Raw genomic sequence first — 21,258 nt, forward strand, 5'->3', positions numbered from 1 at the left:
TCTCAGGAGCTAAGTGGGAAAGGGGCTTTCACCTATTTTTAGAAGTTATTTCAGACATATCAGAGACATGAGACCTGATGCCAGATTGACTGAGTCACATCCCAGAAGGAGGGGAGAAGTAGAAACTGTTCATTAATATAGGAAACAGTCATTTGACCTAGTTTCAATGAATATGCTCCAGAGTGCCTGCCTAGCATATACAAAGCTATGAGTTCACTCACCAGCACCACATAAGCCCAGCATTCAGAAGGTGGAGGCAGAAGGATCAGGAGTTCAAGGTCATCTTCCTCGGTGGCAGCAAATTTGAGACAAGAATGAGCTTCATGAAAGCCTGTCATAAAAACAAAAAGGTCTAGAACTAAGATGTACAATGTTAGGAGCTACATGAATAAAACTATAAACATCATATTTACAGTGTGAATGTGAATGCTGGTGAAGATGCAATCAGTAGTTACCATCTCTGTTCTCAATAATACCACAGTCAGATTATTCTCACCACAAGGGTGGCTAAACCCTAAAATCTCCAAGAATAAAAACAAAGCCAAAGAAAGTCAAACCAAAACCAATCCCCTTTCTGGTCTCAAACTGTTCTGGGGCAAGGACACTTAGCATCAGTACATGCTGATGGCTGAAATATAGGAGTGATGTCACTTCCCTGCCAACCAAAAGACTGCCAGGAAGGGACTGACTGAATGAGTGTCTCTACTGAGTCTGTTAGTTTTGCCACACATTTTGAGGACTCTGCCGCATTCACAGAACAGCAATGGTCAGCTTCTTTCTGTCTACCCAGAAGTCAGTATGACCTCTACCAGAAACAAGGTTGAACCCCTTTGTGTATGGCCACTGCACAGGAAAGAGCTACTGATGGTTCCAAGTTCTTCTTCACCAGGCAGTCCAAGGCACCAGAAGACAAATCCTGGGTTGGTCATCACTGGTCCCAGGCTCAGTTGGTGTCCGGGTTCCTGAAATAGGCAAGCAGATTTCTTCTGAATCACAGCCCTAAGAGCATAGGCTCCTGGTATTTGTTTGTGGAGAAGACACCAGTTCCCCGATGGCAGAGACCATCTTCAAGGTATTTATTTTCATAATGCCAAAGCCCAATAGACTAGTAAATAAGTGAAGACGGAAAGTGAAAGTGACAAAGAGGTGGGCTGGCTCTATGTCCCCATATACCTCTTCATAAAACAGCTCATCCACAAGTCACTGACCAAACACAGGCCCTGCAATAGGAAGCTCTGTGCTTCGTGTTTCGTTTTAGCTTGTTCCTGGTTGTGCACATATTTCTCCCTTCCAGATTCACTGTACAAGAGTGTTGTGCTCAGTTAGGTAGTGGTGGCACACGCTTTTAATCCCAGCACTCAAGAGGCAGAGGCAGGCAGATCTCCATGAGTTCGAGGCCAGCCTGGTCCACAAGAGCTAGTTCCAGGACAGTCTCCAAAGCACTGTCTCGAAAAAAAAAAAAGAAAAAGAAAAAAGAAAAGAGTGTTGTACTCTAAACTCATCTTTCCCATCAGGGAAAAGATGGGCTTTTAGGTTAATACATTTAACCTCATGAATCTGAAATGTTCTCAGAGTAGCTTAACTTGACTATCCTGAATGGGTTCACTCAATGTTCTCATGCCCGTCTTTGTGAGCCTCACTTTTTCAGTGTGTGGAATGAGAATTTCTACACTTAAGTATGATAGCTGTGCTCACAGTCACAGTTGAGGGCAAGGGTGGATACAGTTAAACTCGAGTTGCCATCCCTAACCCCATTCTTAGGGGTTTCCCAAAGATACCCTATTGTGCCGAGTTCAAAGGCATTATGTTCTGCATCCTCTTTCCTTCCATCTCAAACTTCCTATTGTGCACAAAGTCCATAACCAGAGTTAGGCATGGTGGCTATGCCTGCAATCCCAGTACTCAAAGAAATGAGGCAGGAAAACTGGGTTTGAGGTAAGCCTAGACTATATGATGAGACACTACCTTAAAATAAAATGATAAACAAATAACCAGAATTACTACACACACACACACACACACACACACACACACTTACTTCCTACTTAACTAAATGCTGAAGGTTATCCATGCAATCCAGTTATTAGTTGTGCCATTTGCTGACTTGCAGGTACAGCAAGGCTGGTGAAGAGAAGTAGGCTGGATACTGCGGGAAAGAGAAAGACACAGTAGTGATTGCTGTTTTCTTAGGGTGCCATCCTTCAGCCTATTATCCATTCTCTTTTATCATATTTTTAAAGAAGTATTATTTATGTGTGTGTGGCTGTGCAAGTTTATGTGTACTATGTACATGTAAATGCTCATTGAAGCCAAAGGGTACTGGATCTCCCAGAACTGGAGTTATAGTGAGAAGCATGATATGGGTAAAGAGAACTGAACTAGATCCTCTGAAAGGGTAGTAACATCTCTCCAGCCTCTTTTATGTGTATGCTATTTTTAAAGACCAGCCTTCTCAGCAATGAAATAAACATTTAATTCAATCCAATTTCACCCATGTCAAAGGAACCATGATGATGCAAGTCTCCTGGGTTTTGTGCCTACCTGGATCTGAGCTGAGGAGGCTGAGATATGGGGATGGGGAATTCCTCTTCAGATATCTTTATACGAGGCAGAGAAAGACTGGGCAGACAGGAGAGCCCACTTGATGGTGGAGGCAAAGGCTTCAGAGACATAGCTATAGGCAGAGTTGCCAGTAGCCACCAGAAGTAGAGAGGCTATTAGGATACTGTGCCAGTACCGCCCACGGGAACAGGACCCTGCAGACACAAGACTTCAGTCTAATGGTACTAACTTCAGACACTTGCCTCCTGAACTGTGACTAACCTACAAAAAGCCTCTAAGTTTGGGGTACTTTATCACAGCAATTACAAGACACTAATATTACCACCTCTACCCTCTATCCCAGCCTAATTCTTTAGAGGAACAACTACTCAAACCACAAGTTGGGCAAACTTAGATGTCTAGGTATGTGTTCAAAGTGAAGTGATATTTAAGAGATGCGTAACTGAGTAAACTCTTCCACTTGCAAAGTTGCAGAAATTCGTTTAAACTCCACCTAAAAGTGCCTCCCCCAGTTTGCAAGAAGAACGTGTTTGTTTAGCACAAGAAATTCAGACAGAATTTTATTACACCACAGCATTATACAGCATTGTAACCCAGTTTTTGAGGGAAAACTCTAGCCATGGGGAGCAACTGGGCCAGGACACAGCCCTAGCAACGAGCCCAAAGGTCTGGGAACACCCAGGTTACTAGGCAGTCTCAATACCAAAGGAACATTCATGCTAGGGAAGTAAAGGGCCTTCAAACAGCCAGAAAGAGATGGCACAGATGTTACAGAGATGCAACTGAAGCATAAAGGAGGCTGTGGTTTGACCATGAGAGAGAATGTGGGTCTGCTATGTAGAGGGAGCAGGGAGCTGGTAAGGAGTACTTGGAAAGGGGTGGTGAGCACTGGTGTAGGACAAGCAGAAAGCCAAGCAGCCATGCCTGGGGTTGCTGAGGCAGCAGACCACTGGATGCCAAGGGAGAGTGTACCTGAGTACAAGTTCATAAGACATGCATTTAAAAGGATGCATTCAGCTAAAAACAATACACTGGGGGAAGGAGAATCAGAAATAGGTCAAGTAGCTTCAGACTGGCCAGAGTTAGGACTGGAACCCACGAAGAGAAGAGTTAGAGCCAGTGAGGGAAGACCTGAGGGATAGTTGAGGGTAACCTGATAAGACCTAGTGACAGCTGAAGGCAGAAACTGAAAAGGAATCCCAAGTTTCCAATTGGGCAGTAGAGCAGGCAGCAGCCCCTTTAAATAGGAAGAGCAAATAAATTCATCTCGGAATCCCCTTCATGGACTCCAGCTTGTGAAACCCATGGGTAGGGGTCATTCAAGTGGTAACTCCTGATGAGGTGGTTAAGTAAACAATGTGTGTATAAACATGTACATGGAGGCAGAGCTAGAGATCCCACTTTAGTGCTTATCAAGGGGTAGAATCATAATGGACTTCTACTTCTATTTCAGTCCAGAGGCAGGCATATCGGAAACAAATCCGATGGTACATACGGGAAGTCACAGTCAACCCCTACAAAAGACACTACTGAGCACAGAGGTGTAGCGTCAATCCCAGGACAAAGCTGAAGTGATCGCAGGAGGGCAGAAGTGGGAGCATCCCAGGGCAATTGCAGGCAACAGGACAGGGTAGAAGGTACAGTTTAGTTCCAGTGGAGGAAGCAAGACACCTGAAGCTCCGAGGTGAGCTGAGAGGAGAGACAACATAAATATGGGCCACACTAGGATAAAGTTTAACTCTCACCTAAAAGCAATGGAGAACCCAGTGTTAACACTGGAGCAAAAGAACATTTTAAAAGACTTGTTTGGTTGCAAAGTCAGGGTGGAGTAAAACCTGGAGGCTGCAAGAGCAGTTATAAAGTGTGTGTGTGTGTGTGTGTGTTTCACAGGGGGTAGTGCTTAAAGTGACTGACTGCATTGCCAGAGCATCTTCCCTGCCACGGATGAAGTGGCACAGAGTAAATGTAACAGGACAGGCAAGGCCACAGCCCTCAGAAATCCAAAGTGTAGGGATGGGCACAAGGCAGAGGAAACAGCACAGAAGGCCAATAAGGTGCAAGTCGGGGGCAGGAAACCCAGGGCAAAGTGACATAGCTGCTGCCATTGGGTCCAAAGAAGGAACAGATCAAATATTACATGCCAGAGGTCACCTGAAAGATCCAAAAGTTTCTTTTGTATTTGGGAAAGTTATGTCAGATTCAGAGAACTGGCAACCATAGCTGAACATGGAGGCACCAAGTGTACAGGCAGCAGGCATGGAGACAGGGCAAATGAGCTGCAGCTAGCTGGGAAACAGAGAGAGGCTGCTTTGCACTCCAGGTGGTTAAAAACAAACAAACAAAAACAATAAGTCTGGCTTTTATCTGGACCTCAGGCTCTGCAATGCAATGATTTTCTAGCCTGAAAAAGAGGGGCAATGATGCATATTAACAGCGTCATCACAAGTGACCTTCTGAAAGCCATCTTACAAAACTTCTTGCTTTAACTGCTAAGCATTTCAAAATACAAAGACATTTTTTTAAAACCCTTGAATGATCGAAAACTTAAGGGTGAAATTCTAAAGTCTTGAAACTAAAGAAACTAAAATATTCAAAACTATTTATTTGAAGACTTTTTTTTTCACTTGGATCAACCCTAATTCAAGATTCCTTCTCCCACATATTTCTCACACACTTCATAAAGCTATTTTACTTTGATTCATGTGGCTAAAACCCACCTTCAGAAGTAGATTTGAAAATCACATGCTTCTTAAAATTTAGGACACCTAATTTAAGAGCTAGGCATTTTTAAGGTCTGTTTTAGAAATGCCTCTTGGTGAGACTGTCTGTTGCTATGTTCCAGTCTCTAGAGAACTGTCCTGCTGTCCTGTGGCCGGAAGTCCCTTTCTTCACAGCTGTGATTTGCAGTTTGGCATTTGTTACCCAGCTGTCTGGTTTTGGCTGAATACAATGTCATCTGACAATGGAACTGTAATTTTTCATACAAAGAAGCTAAAAGAGAATTGGTGTTGTCGAAAGAGTTGTGTGGGTTCTCTCTCTCTCCCTCCCTCCCTCTCTCTCTTTAATGAGACAACGGTCTCACTCTGTAACAGAATTCTGCCTCAGCCTGTCAGCCTGCTTTGTGCTGGGATTACTTTCATAAACCACCTCGCCCAGCTACGACACCGTTTTAAAAGGGAGAGGTTTGAATCTGTGATTGATAGGCAGACGCCACAGAGTGAATACGAGAAACTGCTGATCTGAAAGGGGGCGAAGCCTGAGAGCTCAATTTGTTCACTACAGCTCTTTCCAGGAGGAAGAAATGGAAATGAGCCACTTTCCGATAGCTCCGAATTCAGGGGCTTCCCACACCGCCACCTACCCTCGGGGCGTCCCCGAGCTCCACTGTTCGTCGCTGCACCTCCTCGGAGAAGCACCCACGCTCGGGACCCAACGCGGCCGTGCTCCCGCAGGCCCGCCCCCAGCCCGCCCTCCGCCGCCCGGCACCCAATCCCAGCGCCGCGCACGTGACGAGCGCTGCCTGCGATGACCTCATCCCTGGTGTGGGATGACGTCAAATTCAAGATGGATGGAATCACAGCGGCAGCGGCGGCTGCGGGTTGCTCGAGCCGAGTGTGAGAGGAGAGGGGCCCGGCGCCTGCCCCGGGGCTGAAGAGCGGTGAGTAGCCGTCACGTCCCGCGCCCTAGGAGGACGTCGGGCCCTGTTCGGGGCTACGGCCTCCCCGCAAAACGCGGCCTTTCCTGACGTAACTCTGAGGTGATTTCTCTCCTTTTTTCCTCCACCAGAGGGTTGCGGGCGCCGGGCCCTTCTACGCGTGCGCGGGACCGCGGTCCTCACGGAGCATGCTCAGACTCCCACGTAGCCGAGTGTGTCTTTACACTGCGCATGCTTTATGCCCGCAGTTGGCCTCGCCCTCGCTCCTGCGCATGCTCGGCCTCCGGCCCGCTGAGCTGCTAACCCTAGCCCGGGTGGCCTGGGTAGCTAGGGAGCGCAATCGGGGCGCGCGCCCCCACAGAACCGTTGAGACGCCGCTGCAGGCAGTGGTGCACACTGCGGGCCCGGCGGCACGCGCGCGCTCGAGACCGGGTAGCCGGGCAGCACCCCGCACCTGCCGCGGTTGGAGCGTGACAGCCTGTCGTTCAGCTCCCCCGCAGACACCTCCTGAGCCCCTGCCATCCCTCTCCCTCCCCAGAAAGACCCTCCTCGCCCAGGGACTTAGAGCAGAAGACCTCCCTGCAGCCCTTCCGTCTCCCAGGCCTGGTTATCAGGAGCACCTTGAGTGTCCCTCTGAAGAGAACGCACCTTGTAATCAAAGAACCGTGCGCTGTGCATCCCTGAGACCCTGGGTGCTGGAGAACCACACACTTCAGCACTTTGTTGGGAGCTTTAGACAGATACTCCTTGAGGTTGCCTGACACAGGGTGCGGTGTTGAGGGACACTGAGCAGCCCTCCGAAGCCTGGAATTTTTGCGTTGGTGCATAAGCTCCAAACTCCTCTACGTCCTCAGACATCTGTGTTACAGCATAGTCCGGTGATTGTTCATCAGCATGACCCTGAGTCATGAGTTCCTGGATTTGTTTCATGAACTTCTCCACCTTGTTTAAAAGGGCCAAAAATAGGTTAATCCATGTTAGCGTTTCCACCGAAAACACTCCTCCATGTCTGGCAATTAGTCATTATCCTTAACCTTACCCCTAAATATTGGCGTTAAAGAAGAAATTTGGCTTACTTAAAAGTGACTCTGATTCAGCCTATCCACTTATCAATATAGCATTTTTATTTAGTGAAAGTATAGGGAGGAAATAGAAATTGTCAATAGAAGCTCTCCCTCAAGGAATTGACAGTATTATGTAGTGGGGGAAGTTAGGTATGGGAACACTAAAAGCAACAAAAGGGATCTCCAGACAAGGTGATAACTTGAGAAGCCATTTTAGTTGTCCCTGTACTAGAGCTGATTGAGGACTGGATTTACAGGTATCAGAAACTGGCCAGAGGGCAAAGGAAAGAAAATACCTTTCTGCCTGAAGAGACCTGGCTGACATCACCCCAAACTAAGGAGGCGATGTATGAAGACAAGCAGGGGTGAGGGTGTGGATCACAGTGCCATGTAGGACAAGTGGGATAACTGAAATTGATCTGTTCGTAAGGCAGCCAGGGACTGAAGTCTGAGGAAGTCTGAGCAGAGATACAGGTGGAATCATAATTCAATTGCTAGTGTAACTACGAAAGTTCAGAAAAAAAAACTTAGAAAATGCCCTGTGCTGGGTTCTACAGGGCTCTGAAAAGATAAAGGTGAGAAGTCTAGTGAACTTTCTCTGCTTGGTAGACCCCTGTCAAGCCTGGTGCTAGGAATTCACAGATGAAAACAGGGACTTTTTGAGGGGAGCATGTGGGATCTTCTGAGGTCTCCACATACAAAAGCTGATGCATTGAAATCACTAGGGCATTATTGCAGAGGAATGTAGTATTGCTGTTGGCAAATTGCAAAAGCTTTGTAGTTCCACGGTGGCCAAGTAAAGGAGAAGTAGAAGTTACTTTTAGGTTTCAGAAACTGGAAATGCAGGTTTATGGATTACTTGGTAAGGAGTGACACCCAGGTATGGTACAGAGAGAACTGACATTAGAGAAGCCTGTGTGCTAGTCTGTAGTTTGGGTTTTTCTAGAAAATAATAATTTAAACAAATTGTAGTCTAAAACAGGGCAGTAAAGTGGCCAACTTTATTTGGAGAAAGCAATCAAAGAGCTTCATTTTTACTCCATAATTTGAGTAGAGAGTAGAAAATAATCACATATTTATTCTGTAGGATTCCAAGTCGGGCATCATGGGGAGTGTCAGAAGTAATGTATTGGACTTTAAAGAGCTTGCAATCCTAGTGGGACACACAGCCAGCTAGCATACGACAGTGAATAAACACAATGTAGTGGTGTGCCTGTTCAGTGTGGCAAAGGATGACAAGGGTTTGTAACCCACATTGGCCTGGACTCATCCTCCTCCTATGTCAGCCTCCCAGGTGCTGGGTGTAGAAATGTGCCACACTGGATTTGGTTTACTTGTTCTAAGCTCAAGTAAGTTAATGGCTATGTTTTCTGACCTGCTTTAATTTAGTATATAGACCAGTGACCTAAACAACACAGTTACAGAAACTGGAAATTGGAAAGATGTTGTTGGCAGGCCAGGTGTCTTCTGGGGTCTCTGCCCTTGGCTTGTAGACAGCATCTTCTTATATCTTCATAGGATCTTCCCTCCATGTTTGTCTCTGTTCTAATTCTTTGTTTAAAGATACCGGTTTTATTGGACTAAGGCACAGTTTAATTTAATTAGCTGTGTAAAGACTTCAGCCCCAAATATGATTGCCTTTTGAGGTGCAGAGGTTAGGACTTCTCCATACGAACTCGGGATGTTGGCTGGGAATGTCCAGCCCTAAGGGATTCCCAATGAGTAGAACTTGAGCTGAGTTGGAAAAGGAGTTTATCACAATCTAGGATGGTTCAGGTTGAGTGGTGGAGTGGAGGTGGGCAGATTTGTGTCTCTAGGACAGAAACAGGGAAAAGTCACAGGAGGTAACTAAAGAATTTTAAAAGTAGTCTGAATACAGATGTCTATAGAGACTTAAAGGCCTTTTATTAAAGATTTTGTGTTTTAGCCTCCTTTGTTTTAACTAGGATAGAGGGCACTGTGACATTATCCATTCTTTTCATCTTAACAAAGCATTACAACAAGACGGCTCCTGAGTTCCCTCTGCACTCCTGAGAAGCACACCAGCCATCAAACTTCTCTCTCCATCAAGATATTTAACACATTAAAATCAGCTTTGGGGGTTTCCTTATTACTAGACAGTGGGGCTTTATCTTGAGTACCCATGTGTTCAGATACATTTAACCATGCCTTGCACATGGAGACAGCCAGTGAGCAAGCTGCTTCTGTGGAAGAGATTGTGTGTTGGTACAGTAATGAAAGCCTTGCTTGAGGTATCTCACATATGAAGGATAAGCATGAAAGGCAGGGCAGGATGCAGGGAGCATACAGAAATATGCCAGAACAGAAACTGACTGGTTGAAAAAGAAATTTATTGTAAAAAATACTTGAGGGATGGAGAGATGGCTCAGAGGTTAAGAGCACTGACTGTTCTTCCAGAGGTCCTAAGTTCAATTCCCAGCAACCACATGGTGGCTCACAGCCACCTGGTGCCCTCTTCTGGCCAGCAAGCATACAGACAGACAGACAGACAGAACACTGTATATATAATAAATAAATAAATCTTAAAAAAAATTCAAAAAAAAAGAAATACTTGATTATTCTTGAGGTTTGAGGAAAATCTTTGAGAAAAAAAAAACTTGAACCACAAAGACAAAACCAACCTACTTGCAGGAATGTATGAGTCAGGCACTAGCACGTTGAATTTTCAGCCCCCACTAAGATCAGTCCATCACTTCCACTCAGCTATTGCCCTTGTCTTGTCATGAACTGTAGTCTAGGGAGAAAGTTTCTAGTTGGCTCGGTATTCAGTAGTGTCTACAACCGTCAGCTTGCACTTGCTAGGCACAAGTGTTCTCCCAAAGCAACACAGAAGGTCTCTGCAGACGTGCAGAGGCTGCTTGTCTGCTGTATAGCTAAGAATCTAAACAGCCACAGTGGAGCCGTCCTCTGGCGGAGGCTGACAGTCTGAACTAGAGACAGAGACTGAAATGTGTTGAAGTCGAGTCCAGTAACTTGATACCATGAAGGATCCCCTCAGCCAGTCTGGCTGTGAAACCTGAGGCACTTGAGATAATGTCTAGATGTCTGCAGTGTTACCAGGTGAGTGACGATAAAACTGAAGCTCAGCGCCAGCTTTCTGTCACCATGTAGTAAAATCAAGTGGAGAGAGAAGTGAGGACCTGGGGATCGGCTGTGTGTGTGTAGTCAGGTGTTGGATGTTCACCTGTGTCACCGGATCCCTAGAGTTCAGGATCGTGTTAGGTTTTTGTCAGCACTCTCCAACATGGCACAGGGACAGTGTTCCCAGAACTTAGCTTAGGTTAGTAAAGGGACATTTCCCACAGAGCTGTTAGAGTTTTTTTGACTAGCCCAGAGCCTAGCTCATTTGTAATAATCTTTAGCTATTGAACCAGTCTCTTAAATTAAAATAGGGGAAATCGTTTTGAATCCTTTCCATCTCCTCCTCACCCTCCCTTTGTAGTGTCCTACTGTGGTTTTGACTATGTGCTCTCTTTCTTATACATTTATCCCCAGATACTCTGTTCCAAAAGTACCTACCTTCCTTAAACCCCATGTAACATGAGAATGGAAACACTTGGGTTGAATTAATTTATATTAAGATACAGGTGTCTCACCTCAGCATCTAGTATATCAGAGGCATTTGTGTGATGGCATGAAGTAATTTCATTGAGTCTAGCTGTGAGGGGCCTTAGGGTTCTTCTGGGGAGTTGACTTAAGGTCAGGGCAAACTTCCAAAGATTTTAAGCCTGGGCTAATCAGATAACATTCATGGAAGTTCTGAGCCTTTGGCTTTAACTTCAATACCAAGTGAGTCCCAAGCCTTTCCTGATGTCACTTAATCATCCACCCTCCCACCTCCTGGCCACTTTGACAGTCTCCTGACATGAGTGTTCTTCCATATTCTTGCCTTCTTTATCACATTGTTGTCTGCCCAGTCACAGGAATGTGAGGTGCAGGAGAACAGGAAGCCAGCCTGCAAGCTCACCTCCCACCATCAGCACCTCTGTGATGCACAGTGTGCAGCGGGCTCACAGACACTCGGGAGAGGACGAGAGAAGGAAGATGTGTACTTGCCAGGTGGGATTTGCTCTGGACCTTTCGCAAGTTGCTTTGTTTATGTCTCGTGAGATTGCCACATGGTATAGGTAGGGCTAGCACTGAACAGGCAAGGATACTACTGCTCAGAAAGGATGAGCGGTCCTAATAAGATTGCATTCCTAAAAGATAGCAGTAGACCAAAGACTTCTCTGTGGATAGCAATCTACCATGAGCTTTTACTGTAATAATTCTCTCCTCGCCACTCCCCACTTGAAGCTCCAGGAAACAACATTAAGTAGAACTATCTCAGGCAGAGTTTGGAAAGGTATTTGTAGGGAGATCCAAGTGATGAGGAGTCAGCCTATTTCAGAATCTGGCTTTCTAGGGAAGTTTGTCTCAGCCGCTTCTGCTCTTCAGTGGGCCTTTTCTTCCACAGCCCAGTACCTTCCAGGATTTTCTGCCATGGTTAAGTGATGGGATTTCTGCATTAATGAGTCAGGTGGAGATGAGCACACTAATAGCTGTGTGGTTTGTACATGAGATTTGTTGCTGCTGTGAGTTGTAGCTAACTCATACAGGAAAATGAGTCTGCCATACCTTAACATTGACTGAGAAAGTACACCTAGCAGCATAACTGCTGTTCTGATGCCTGAGCAGCTGAGATATCAACAGGTCAGGTCCAGAGGGTTCGTCTGCACTTCCCCATCATAGCGTACTGGGTTGCCAGACAACACTCAGAAGCTCTGCTTTTGCCCTTTGCTTGTTCTGTCAAGACAGTGTTTATACTTTAGTTACTAAACTCAATAGACAGTTATACCTGCTGTAATCAAATGTAAGAATTCAAATAGTCCTAGTTTTCAGGTAGACCAGGACTGGGACCATGTTTTCAAGTACTTATAATAGAATTAAAGTGAAGGTGAATCATACCACCTAGCCTTCTCTTCCGTCTCTCCAGAGACTGTAGGAACAGGTGTCACTCTTCTGCTTATGATTTCCAGTGTCTTCATTTTGGTTCCCGAAGCCTTTCATCTAGATCAGCGTCATGACACTTTCCAGGAAGACTTTAGTTCTCTCTTGTTTGTAGTGCTGCACGTACTGCCCCTGTGCCTTTTTGGGTTACCTTACCTTTCCTGCCTGGCTCTTCCCCATGCTTTGGTCCATCCTCTGACTGCCTCTCACCTGGGTCTGGTGGCTGTCACCTATACTGCATCTCCTGTGGTATCCATAGACATTGTTCTGTACCTGCATAACTGTCAACAGATTGTTGTGTGCTAGTCCTATGCAAGACTAAACTCCAAGAACTAGGCTGTGCCTGGTTTTTTTGTTTTGTTTTGTTTTGTTTTGTTTTTGATATCCTATGTGGTTAGAGTTTTAGCACATTCTGGCTAACTTGCACCTGTGGTTTTAGGCTGTCTTGGTGTCTTGGTTTTCCTCTCAAAAGTAGAGCCTGAAACAACAGTTTAGATATAGATGTTTGTGTGGGCAGAGATTCCAGGGAGCTCAGAAAAGGAAATAGAAAGATGCAAAGGCAAGATTGATAAATTGTCACTCGCCTGTAGAGTGTCAGAACTGAAACCCCTAGAAAAGGAGAGGCAAAGAGGGAAGCAGCCTGATTTCTCTGCCAAATCCATTTCAACAAAGGCCATCTTTTTCCCTGTCCTGGCAAGGTCCTTGACTCTTCCTATTGCTCTGTAGTTACTCCATTAGGAAAGCTAATGGCTCTGCCTTTACATCCAGTACCAGCCTCTGCCAAGCCGTCGTGGCAGTAGCCTTCTCTTTTGTCCTTTGGTTTGTTGTCTGCTGTCCACAATAAAGCCAGATATGTTATAATTAAGACATAACTAGGGCTTATTCCTTGTGGTCTTCCCAATGCCTCACCCCCATTTCCTACACTGAACAATCCTTTTCTAGCTACGCAGCCTTACAGTCTGACTCCTGAGATGATATTGTCTGTGACTCCCAGCTCTTTTTGGCTCTAGTTCTACATGACCGTAGTATAGTTCTTTCCTCTGTTGTGTTGACTTTACTTCATAATCTCCAGGCTTATGCCCTGCTCTCTTGAGTCTTCTCAAATGTACTTCCATGAGTGATTGGATAGGTAGGTGGATGGATTTTAGGTAGGTAGGCACTATTTGTAGGTACTAAGTGATGCCCCTCAGCAGCATTGTGTGGAAGCTGTTACTATCCCTGTTTGCTGTGCAAGGGAAAGATTGGGACGTAGGTTAACTGACTAGCCCAGAACATAGGTGACTCTGACCTCCCAGAAAAAAATTCTTTTACCACTCATCTGGATGCATACTTGCACACAGAGCATATGTCTGTCTATCTGGAACTAGTTTCTCAAACCCTGACACACTTAGTATTTTCTAACATTTTCTCTCTTGGTGCTTTATCTGTTCTTAATTGCTGGTTTCAATTACTTGAGAAATACCTTCCTATCCTTTGCTTCTGGTCTGCTGTTTCCCTTGTGTCAACATCTCCAGAAATTTTCAGTGCTACAGACTGCTAGTGCTGGCTGAGTCAGTCCTGTGGTTCTGCTGACCCCTGTAAAAAATGAGACGTGTCTTTATTCAGATGCGTGGTTCTTACAGTGAACTAGGAGTGAGGGAGAAATGGAAGAAAAGGATCTAATCCAAGCTACATGTCACTATTAAAGAAAAGCAGGCAGGAATGAAGAGAAACCTGGTGGGTGCTAGATTCATCTCTTGTGGCAGAGCCACACCCCTGTCTGATCTTGTATTCTATTCTTTCTGAAAACCAAAGAGCCTAGTCTCCGAGTGACCAGTAAAGGCTGCCCCTGGAGAGCTGGGGGCTGGGGACTTGTTGGCTTACATCTGGGGCTGGGTGTGGTCCTTGGCAGCATTCCTTCTAGAATAAGCCTGTCAAAGATGTATCTAGTCACTATGGATACATTCTAATAGTAAAAATCAGTGTCTGTCTCTGTCTCTCTCTTTCTCTGTCCTGTCCACATCACCTCCACCTCTCCACCCCACCCCCGTGGTGCTGGTGATGGGATTTGGGGCCTTACTCAACCACTAAGCTACATCATCCTCCCAGTTCTATGACAGTACTGTTAGTAGGAGTCAGTGATAAAAAAACCAGACCACGAGAGGAGGTGCTCATAGAGCAGAGCCCACACATCATGTCCCATGAACAACCTGCTTTATGCTAGAGCACCAGGGAGGGAGTGGAAATCTAGACCGTCTCCTTTGATGCTAACTTAGGCCTATTCTTGCAGTCCTGACAGTTAGCTGCATATTTATTGTTTGCTGTAGAAGCTTGCACATCTAATCTTTGCCACACACTTGCAAGAAGGCGCAGTTGTTACCATACTTCACACACAGCCCTGTGTACAGAGGACATCAGCTCACAGGGTAGAGCTAGCACAGCCAAGTGTCTGTCCCCAAAGCTCACACTCACCAAGTTGCCTTCTATTACCTTTAGGTTTGAGAAGAATATCAGTGACCCTTCAGTTCAAACTCCCTAATCAACTTTACAGTCAGGCTAAAGTTCTCTATGCTGTTGAAAATGACTAGTGAGAAAATAGCATTTAAAAAATCGCAAGCAATTAGTGTAAGAAAGAAAACAACCTTTTAATTTTCTAATGTTTCTAACCTTTATTGAACAGTCTTACCTAGTAATTAGCAAGTAATTCCCTTTCCAAGTTCATTTTAAAAAGTCCACAATCTATTATTAATTTTTGGCAGTCATGTTGCATTTAAGTATATATCTTATAAAACAAAATATAAGATAATAATAAAAACTAAACTAGAATTATAGACTTGAGGAATTTTGACAATTCAAATTTAGTTTATTTTCTGAATAAACTAAATGTAACCAAGCATCAGATGGGTAAGGACCCTAAATGTTAAACCTCATTTTCAAGTGTCACCTATGTGTCTACCTATTAAGTTCGAGCAGGCCTTTCATGGAATACAAATGCTGATGGTCTCACCTTCTGTCTTCCAGATCAATTGCAGGATGGAGGGACTGCTACATTACATCAACCCAGCACATGCTATCTCTCTGCTCAGCGCCCTCAATGAGGAGCGCCTTAAGGGACAGCTATGTGATGTACTCCTGATTGTTGGGGACCAGAAGTTCCGAGCTCATAAGAACGTCTTGGCTGCCAGCAGTGAGTACTTCCAGAGTTTATTCACGAATAAGGAGAACGAGGCACAGACTGTCTTTCAGCTGGACTTCTGTGAGCCTGATGCTTTTGACAACGTTCTGAACTACATTTACTCTTCCTCCCTTTTTGTGGAGAAGGGCAGCCTTGCTGCTGTGCAGGAACTGGGGTATAGCCTTGGTATCTCCTTCCTGACCAACATCGTTGCCAAAGCCCCTCAGGCTCCTTTTCCAGCCTGTCCCAACAGGAAAAGAGTTCCGGTGGAAGATGACGAGACCAGCTCTCAAAAGCGAAGTGTCATCGTGTGTCAGGGCAGAAGCGAAGTGCCAGGGAAAGCCAGTGGTCCAGCTGTGCAGGACCTCAGCCATGCTGCCCGGGCATCCCCGAGTGGTGCAGTCAAGACCAGCACCAGTAAACCACATGTGGCCAAGCCGCCAGAGCAGCTTCACAGCCTGTCCTTAACTGAAAAGAGTTGGCCGAAGGATAGCGCTGCAGTATATGCAAAGTCTGTGGAACAACCTGGGGCTTTGGATGATCCTAACAGGGGTAGTTTGGTTAAGAGAAATGCAGTCCTACCCTCAAAGCCTTCACAAGATAGGGAGGCCATGGATGATAAACCAGGAGTGAGCAGCCAGCTTCCCAAGGGGAAAGCTATAGAGCTGGCTCTGAAGAGACCACGGCCACCTGTTCTGTCTCTTCGTAGCTCATCAGAGACTCCATATCTCTTAAAAGAGACTAGCAAAGGAGGCAGTCAGGGGGAGGATAGGAACTTGCTCTACTACTCTAAGCTAGGCCTGGTGGTTCCATCCAGTGGGCCTGCCTCTGCAAACCAGAGCATTGACAGAAGTGGCCCACTAGTGAAAAGCCTCCTCAGGCGGTCGCTGTCTATGGACAGCCAGGTTCCTGTCTACTCCCCCTCCATAGATTTGAAGTCGTCCCAGGGATCATCCACAGCAGCAAATGAGGCATCAGGCAGTGTGTTCTGTGCAGTGTCTCAAAAGTCCTCTTTAAAAGATGGCAGTGACAAAAAAACCCTGGATGACAGGCCTCAAGTGCTCCAGCCTCATCGCCTCAGGTCCTTCAGTGCCTCTCAGTCAACAGACAGGGAGGGAGCCTCCCCTGTGACTGAGGTGCGCATTAAGACTGAGCCTAGCAGCCCTCTGTCGGACCCCTCAGACATCATCCGGGTCACCGTGGGAGATGCAGCAACAACTACGAGAGACCTGCCCCTCAAAACAGAGGAAGACCAGAGGGACATTAGCAGACTCCCAGCAAAAAGAAGGTTCCAGACAGACAGAAGGTCACCCTTGAAGAAAACAAGGGCAAATGAGCATGGGCCTTCTGTCTCAGAAGAGAACTGTGAGGAGGGCAGGAGCCCTCCTTCCCTTGACAGCAACTTCCCAGATTCTGAATTAAACAGAGAGGAGTTTGGTGAGTTGGAGGGGACGAGACCAAACAAAAAATTTAAATGCAAACATTGCCTTAAGATTTTTAGATCAACCGCGGGTCTTCACCGCCATGTTAACATGTACCATAACCCAGAGAAGCCTTACGCTTGTGACATCTGTCACAAGAGGTTTCATACCAACTTCAAAGTGTGGACACACTGTCAGACCCAACACGGCATAGTGAAGAACCCATCGCCAGCCTCTAGTTCCCATGCAGTGTTGGATGAGAAATTCCAAAGGAAACTGATTGACATAGTGAGAGAGAGGGAGATTAAGAAGGCCCTGGTCATTAAGCTCAGGCGCAGCAAGCCTGGCTTCCAGGGACAGAGTAGCTCCCCAGCACAGCAAGTCATCAAGAGGAACTTGCGCTCCCGAGGCAAGGGGGCCTACATTTGTGCCTACTGTGGCAAGGCGTACCGCTTTCTCTCTCAGTATAAGCAGCACATAAAGATGCACCCGGGAGAGAGGCCCCTCGGAGTGAGCAGAGCTGCTAAGCCGAAAGAGCAGGCTCTGGCACGCGCGGTAGAGAGCAAGGAGGTTTTCCCGTGCCGCCTCTGTAATGCTAAGCTCTCTTCTCTTCTAGAGCAAGGCAACCACGAGCGCTTGTGCCGGAATGCCACCGTTTGCCCTTTCTGCAGCCTCAGGTTCTTCTCCCCAGCGCTGAAGCAGGAGCATGAAGACAGGTGTGAGTACAAAAAGCTGACCTGCCTGGAGTGCATGCGCACCTTCAAGTCTTCCTTCAGCATCTGGCGGCACCAGGTGGAAGTGCACAACCAGAACAACATGGCTTTAGCAGAGAACATTTCCCTGCCTACCCTGGACCACAATGGTGAAGTGGCAGCTGCTTCCAGGCCTCAGTCTGAGCCTAGCAAGGTAAACCATGTGACTGCTCCAAAAGAGGACACAGTGTTTAGTGACTCTTCAGAGCAAGTGAACTTCGATTCTGAGGATTCCTCCTGCCTCCCTGAAGACTTGAGTCTTTCAAAGCAACTGAAAGTCCAAGTCAAAGAGGAGCCTGTGGAGGAGGCTGAGGAGGAGACTCCTGAGGCCAGTGCACCTCCCAGGGAGGCTGGTCCCAGCAAGGAGGCTGGTCTGTGGCCCTGCGAGAAATGTGGGAAGATGTTCACGGCACACAAGCAGCTGGAACGACACCAGGAGCTGCTGTGTTCCGTGAAGCCCTTCATCTGCCATGTGTGCCACAAAGCCTTCCGTACCAACTTCCGGCTCTGGAGTCACTTCCAGTCCCACATGTCTCAGGCCACAGAGGAGCCTGCACAGAAAGAGGCTGAGGTGTGTCCTGTGCCCACAAATTCCCCCTCACCACCACCTCTGCCACCTCCACCGCCCCTGCCTAAGATCCAGCCCCTGGAGCCCGACAGCCCCACAGGCCTTCCTGAGACTCCGACCCCTGCCACAGAGAAACTGTTTGCACCCCAAGAGTCAGACACCCTCTTCTACCATGCCCCTCCCCTTTCAGCAATCACATTTAAAAGACAGTTCATGTGCAAACTCTGCCATAGGACATTCAAGACCGCTTTCAGTCTTTGGAGTCATGAGCAGACACACAATTAAATGACCTACCCCTCTCACCTGTCACAGAACAGCAGCCCCTGGCTTTGTGAACTGTGTCCTAAGACAACTTTTTTTAAAAAAATAATAAAGGTTGGAAACTGTTATGTTTGAATTTAGATTTGGGATAAATTAATGTTGGCTAGGAATGTTCTAACAACTTCAGAAACAAACTCTGAAATATTGTGCTTCTGGACCTCAGCCAGCAGGGCTTTGATTCTGTTACTGTTGAAGTTGAGTTAATGTTGCTGAACTGCATGGTTCCTCATTCCAAGGCGTCGCTATAATCACTTGACTGAGGTTTTTGGGTTTTGTTTTCTGGGTAGTGGGATACTAGGGTATTGTTGGGTTTTTGGTTTGGGGTTTTTTAATTTATTATTTTGGACACCTAAGTTTGAAGTAACCCTTAGCCATGTTTTTAAGGCCAAAAACATACAAGGAAGAAAGGGAGTTGTTTGCAGTATTGAGTCAGATTTTAGAATAACTTAGCAATAAGAAAAAAAAAAACCCCAACTTTAATAAATTATCCTGACACTTGATAAAACAAAAATTTGGTATTTTGTGGTCCTATGAAACCTTTTTTATGAAGATTGTGAGAATTTAAATCAGCAATAGTCACACTTAGTTTTTTTTTTAATAAAATAAGCTGTCAGTCACTTCATATAATCAGTGATGGTCACATGCTAAGGAAGGCAAAGAAATGGAAGCCTGACTGGAGTGCTCAGCCGTCAGCAGCAACAGATCAGTTTGAAAACCACAGGACTCTGCTGTGCCGTCTGCACCACAGCGGCTCACAGCTGGCGCTCCGGAACTGACATGGTCTCTGCCAGCTTGAAACTCGGGTGTCGCTGGGATAGGCGGTGCCAGCATGAGGTTAGCACAGCACAGCCTGACCACATCCTAGCCCACCATTCATTCTAGGCCTTCAGAGATTAGAGGAAGTGCCACATTGTAGCTTCCATGTGCTCTCCAAGAACTCTCTGCACAACATACACATTTCTGCCTGTCTGATGTGAGGACTTCGGTGGGAGTATTGACGTGGATAGCAGTGAGAAGTCACTCTCTGACATGCAAATGTGTATTGAAACACTAGCAAAGGTCCAAAATTAGTTTTTGCAACTTGATTTGGTACTTAGGGTTTGAGCTTTTTTTCTGTTCCATGTAGGTTGTAATTAAAACCCTCTCCATAGGCAATATCCAAAGTTCAGTGGAGTAATTCAAAAGGCAAACTTTTGATTTCACTCCCTCGAGGGAGGAACACACCTGGAAAGAAAATTAGGGGAGGAGAAATTCCCTATTCACTTTTGCTGTATGCTGTGTCTTCACATTTTCAAGGTGTGCTCTAGCAGAGACACCACCTGTCTGCTCACCAGCATTCTACACCCAAGGTAGCAAACGTTTTTTTTAAAATAGTCATTGACTTTATATACTCAAGAAGCTATATGTGGAATTTTGACCTTTATCCTTTCACTTGAAAAGGCTATTGTAAATCCATAAATATGTCTGCATTTCCTATTTCATTCCTTAAATTTTCAGGAAAGGGAAATAACATTAGGTTGCAGTTACTGATTCTTGCCATCTGCTTTTTTGAACTATGCATTTTAAAGATGAACTGAAAGTGTCCACCTTTAATGAATGAAGCTAGTGCCAGGCGAGGTAGCTGTCCATTGAACTCATTCCGTGTGGCGAGTGTCTGGCCTCTCCCTCTAAGCCCCTTGGGGTGTCACTTTTCTTAAGACCATCTCCCTGCATGGTCATCTCCTGTGTAGCTACAGAGCGATAATCTCCAAACCTGGCATTGCTAGTACAGTGCCCCAGGACTTGAACCTATGCTACATTTTTGAAAATTTATAAAATAACATTGTTGTAAAAAAATAAATAAAAGAAGTATTTTTGATCTAAATGTAAGGTCTGCATATCTGTTAGGTTTTACAAATTACCAGTGTTTGTCACCTTTTTTGTTTAGAATAAAACATAAGATTTCAAATAAAATTTTGAACCAAAAACATTTATAATGCAGTTGTGGTTTTTCTATTGCTTTTTATACTGTATCTTAAAGGACGTCAGACTGAAAGAGTTTATTTTGGTGTCAAAAACTATCCTTCCACTCATGTAACTATTTTAAATGCTAAGAAACAAAATAATGAAAGACATTAATCACTGTATTCAGTAAATAGTTTTTTAGAGGATGTTTATTTCAGCCAGCAGGCAGATATTTGGTGTTCAATAAATAGGTCTTTCACCATTGTAAATCTTTAGATAGTAAAGATATTCTTGTAAATGTTTTTCTGATTGTAATTAATTTTTGCAAGTATGGAAAGCACATTGTTTCTTGTAATTATTTAAGATGCCTGCTTTTTATGCAGTTGTGGAAAGAATGTAAACTGTTTTAATATATTCTTTGTTAACCTGAGAACTTGTTACTGAATTGTTTTTCTTTATGTGGGGAGGATTAAATACATTGGAAACATGTTTTTCCCATTCCGGGCTACTGAGCAGATTCTACCTTTACAACTAGTTCTTACATCTGCAGTTTTGCCAGATGTATAGCTGACCAGGACTGTGTGTGACTGTGTTCTTCTCAGTCATTTACCACCTGAACCCACACGTAGCCTGTGCTGGCGCTAATGATAGTGGGACTGAGATGGTAAGATGGGCCTTCTCCTTTTGACAGAAGCCTGAACACCGCCTTCCCAGGCCTGGTGGCCAGAAGGCAGGCCTGCAGCAGGACTGTGTTTCCAGTAGTTGGACTCCCGTGGACGTGTGTGTGTGTGTGTGTGTGTGAGAGAG

At 45.5% G+C, this 21,258-nt stretch overlaps 1 protein-coding gene and 1 long non-coding RNA gene across 6 annotated transcripts; one reads left to right on the plus strand and one right to left on the minus strand.

Annotated features, from left to right (window-relative positions):
* Positions 1-277: 277 nt before the first annotated feature.
* LOC121461684 lies at positions 278-5,972 on the minus strand. Its single transcript, XR_005976218.1, has 3 exons — positions 5,924-5,972; positions 810-962; positions 278-331 (listed from the first exon to the last, which is right to left on the minus strand). It is a non-coding gene; the product is annotated as an uncharacterized LOC121461684 (long non-coding RNA).
* Positions 5,973-6,120: 148 nt separating this feature from the next.
* Positions 6,121-20,881, plus strand: Zbtb21 (zinc finger and BTB domain containing 21). Of its 5 annotated transcripts, none has more exons than XM_041673227.1 (4): positions 6,121-6,220; positions 11,220-11,361; positions 15,292-16,882; positions 17,483-20,881. In XM_041673227.1, exons 2-4 carry the CDS (start codon positions 11,293-11,295, stop codon positions 18,469-18,471), a joined length of 2,649 nt encoding a protein of 882 aa, XP_041529161.1. In that variant the 5' UTR covers positions 6,121-6,220; positions 11,220-11,292; the 3' UTR covers positions 18,472-20,881. The 5 variants fall into 5 exon arrangements, with proteins under 5 accessions (XP_041529161.1, XP_041529163.1, XP_041529158.1 ...); XM_041673229.1 differs by having other exon boundaries at positions 15,292-15,457; XM_041673224.1 differs by having other exon boundaries at positions 15,292-20,881.
* Positions 20,882-21,258: the final 377 nt, after the last annotated feature.

The sequence above is a fragment of the Microtus oregoni genome, unplaced genomic scaffold (assembly GCF_018167655.1).
Source record: "Microtus oregoni isolate MIOR12 unplaced genomic scaffold, Mior012 000023F_ref0000262, whole genome shotgun sequence".
In the NCBI taxonomy this organism is placed as follows: domain Eukaryota; kingdom Metazoa; phylum Chordata; class Mammalia; order Rodentia; family Cricetidae; genus Microtus; species Microtus oregoni.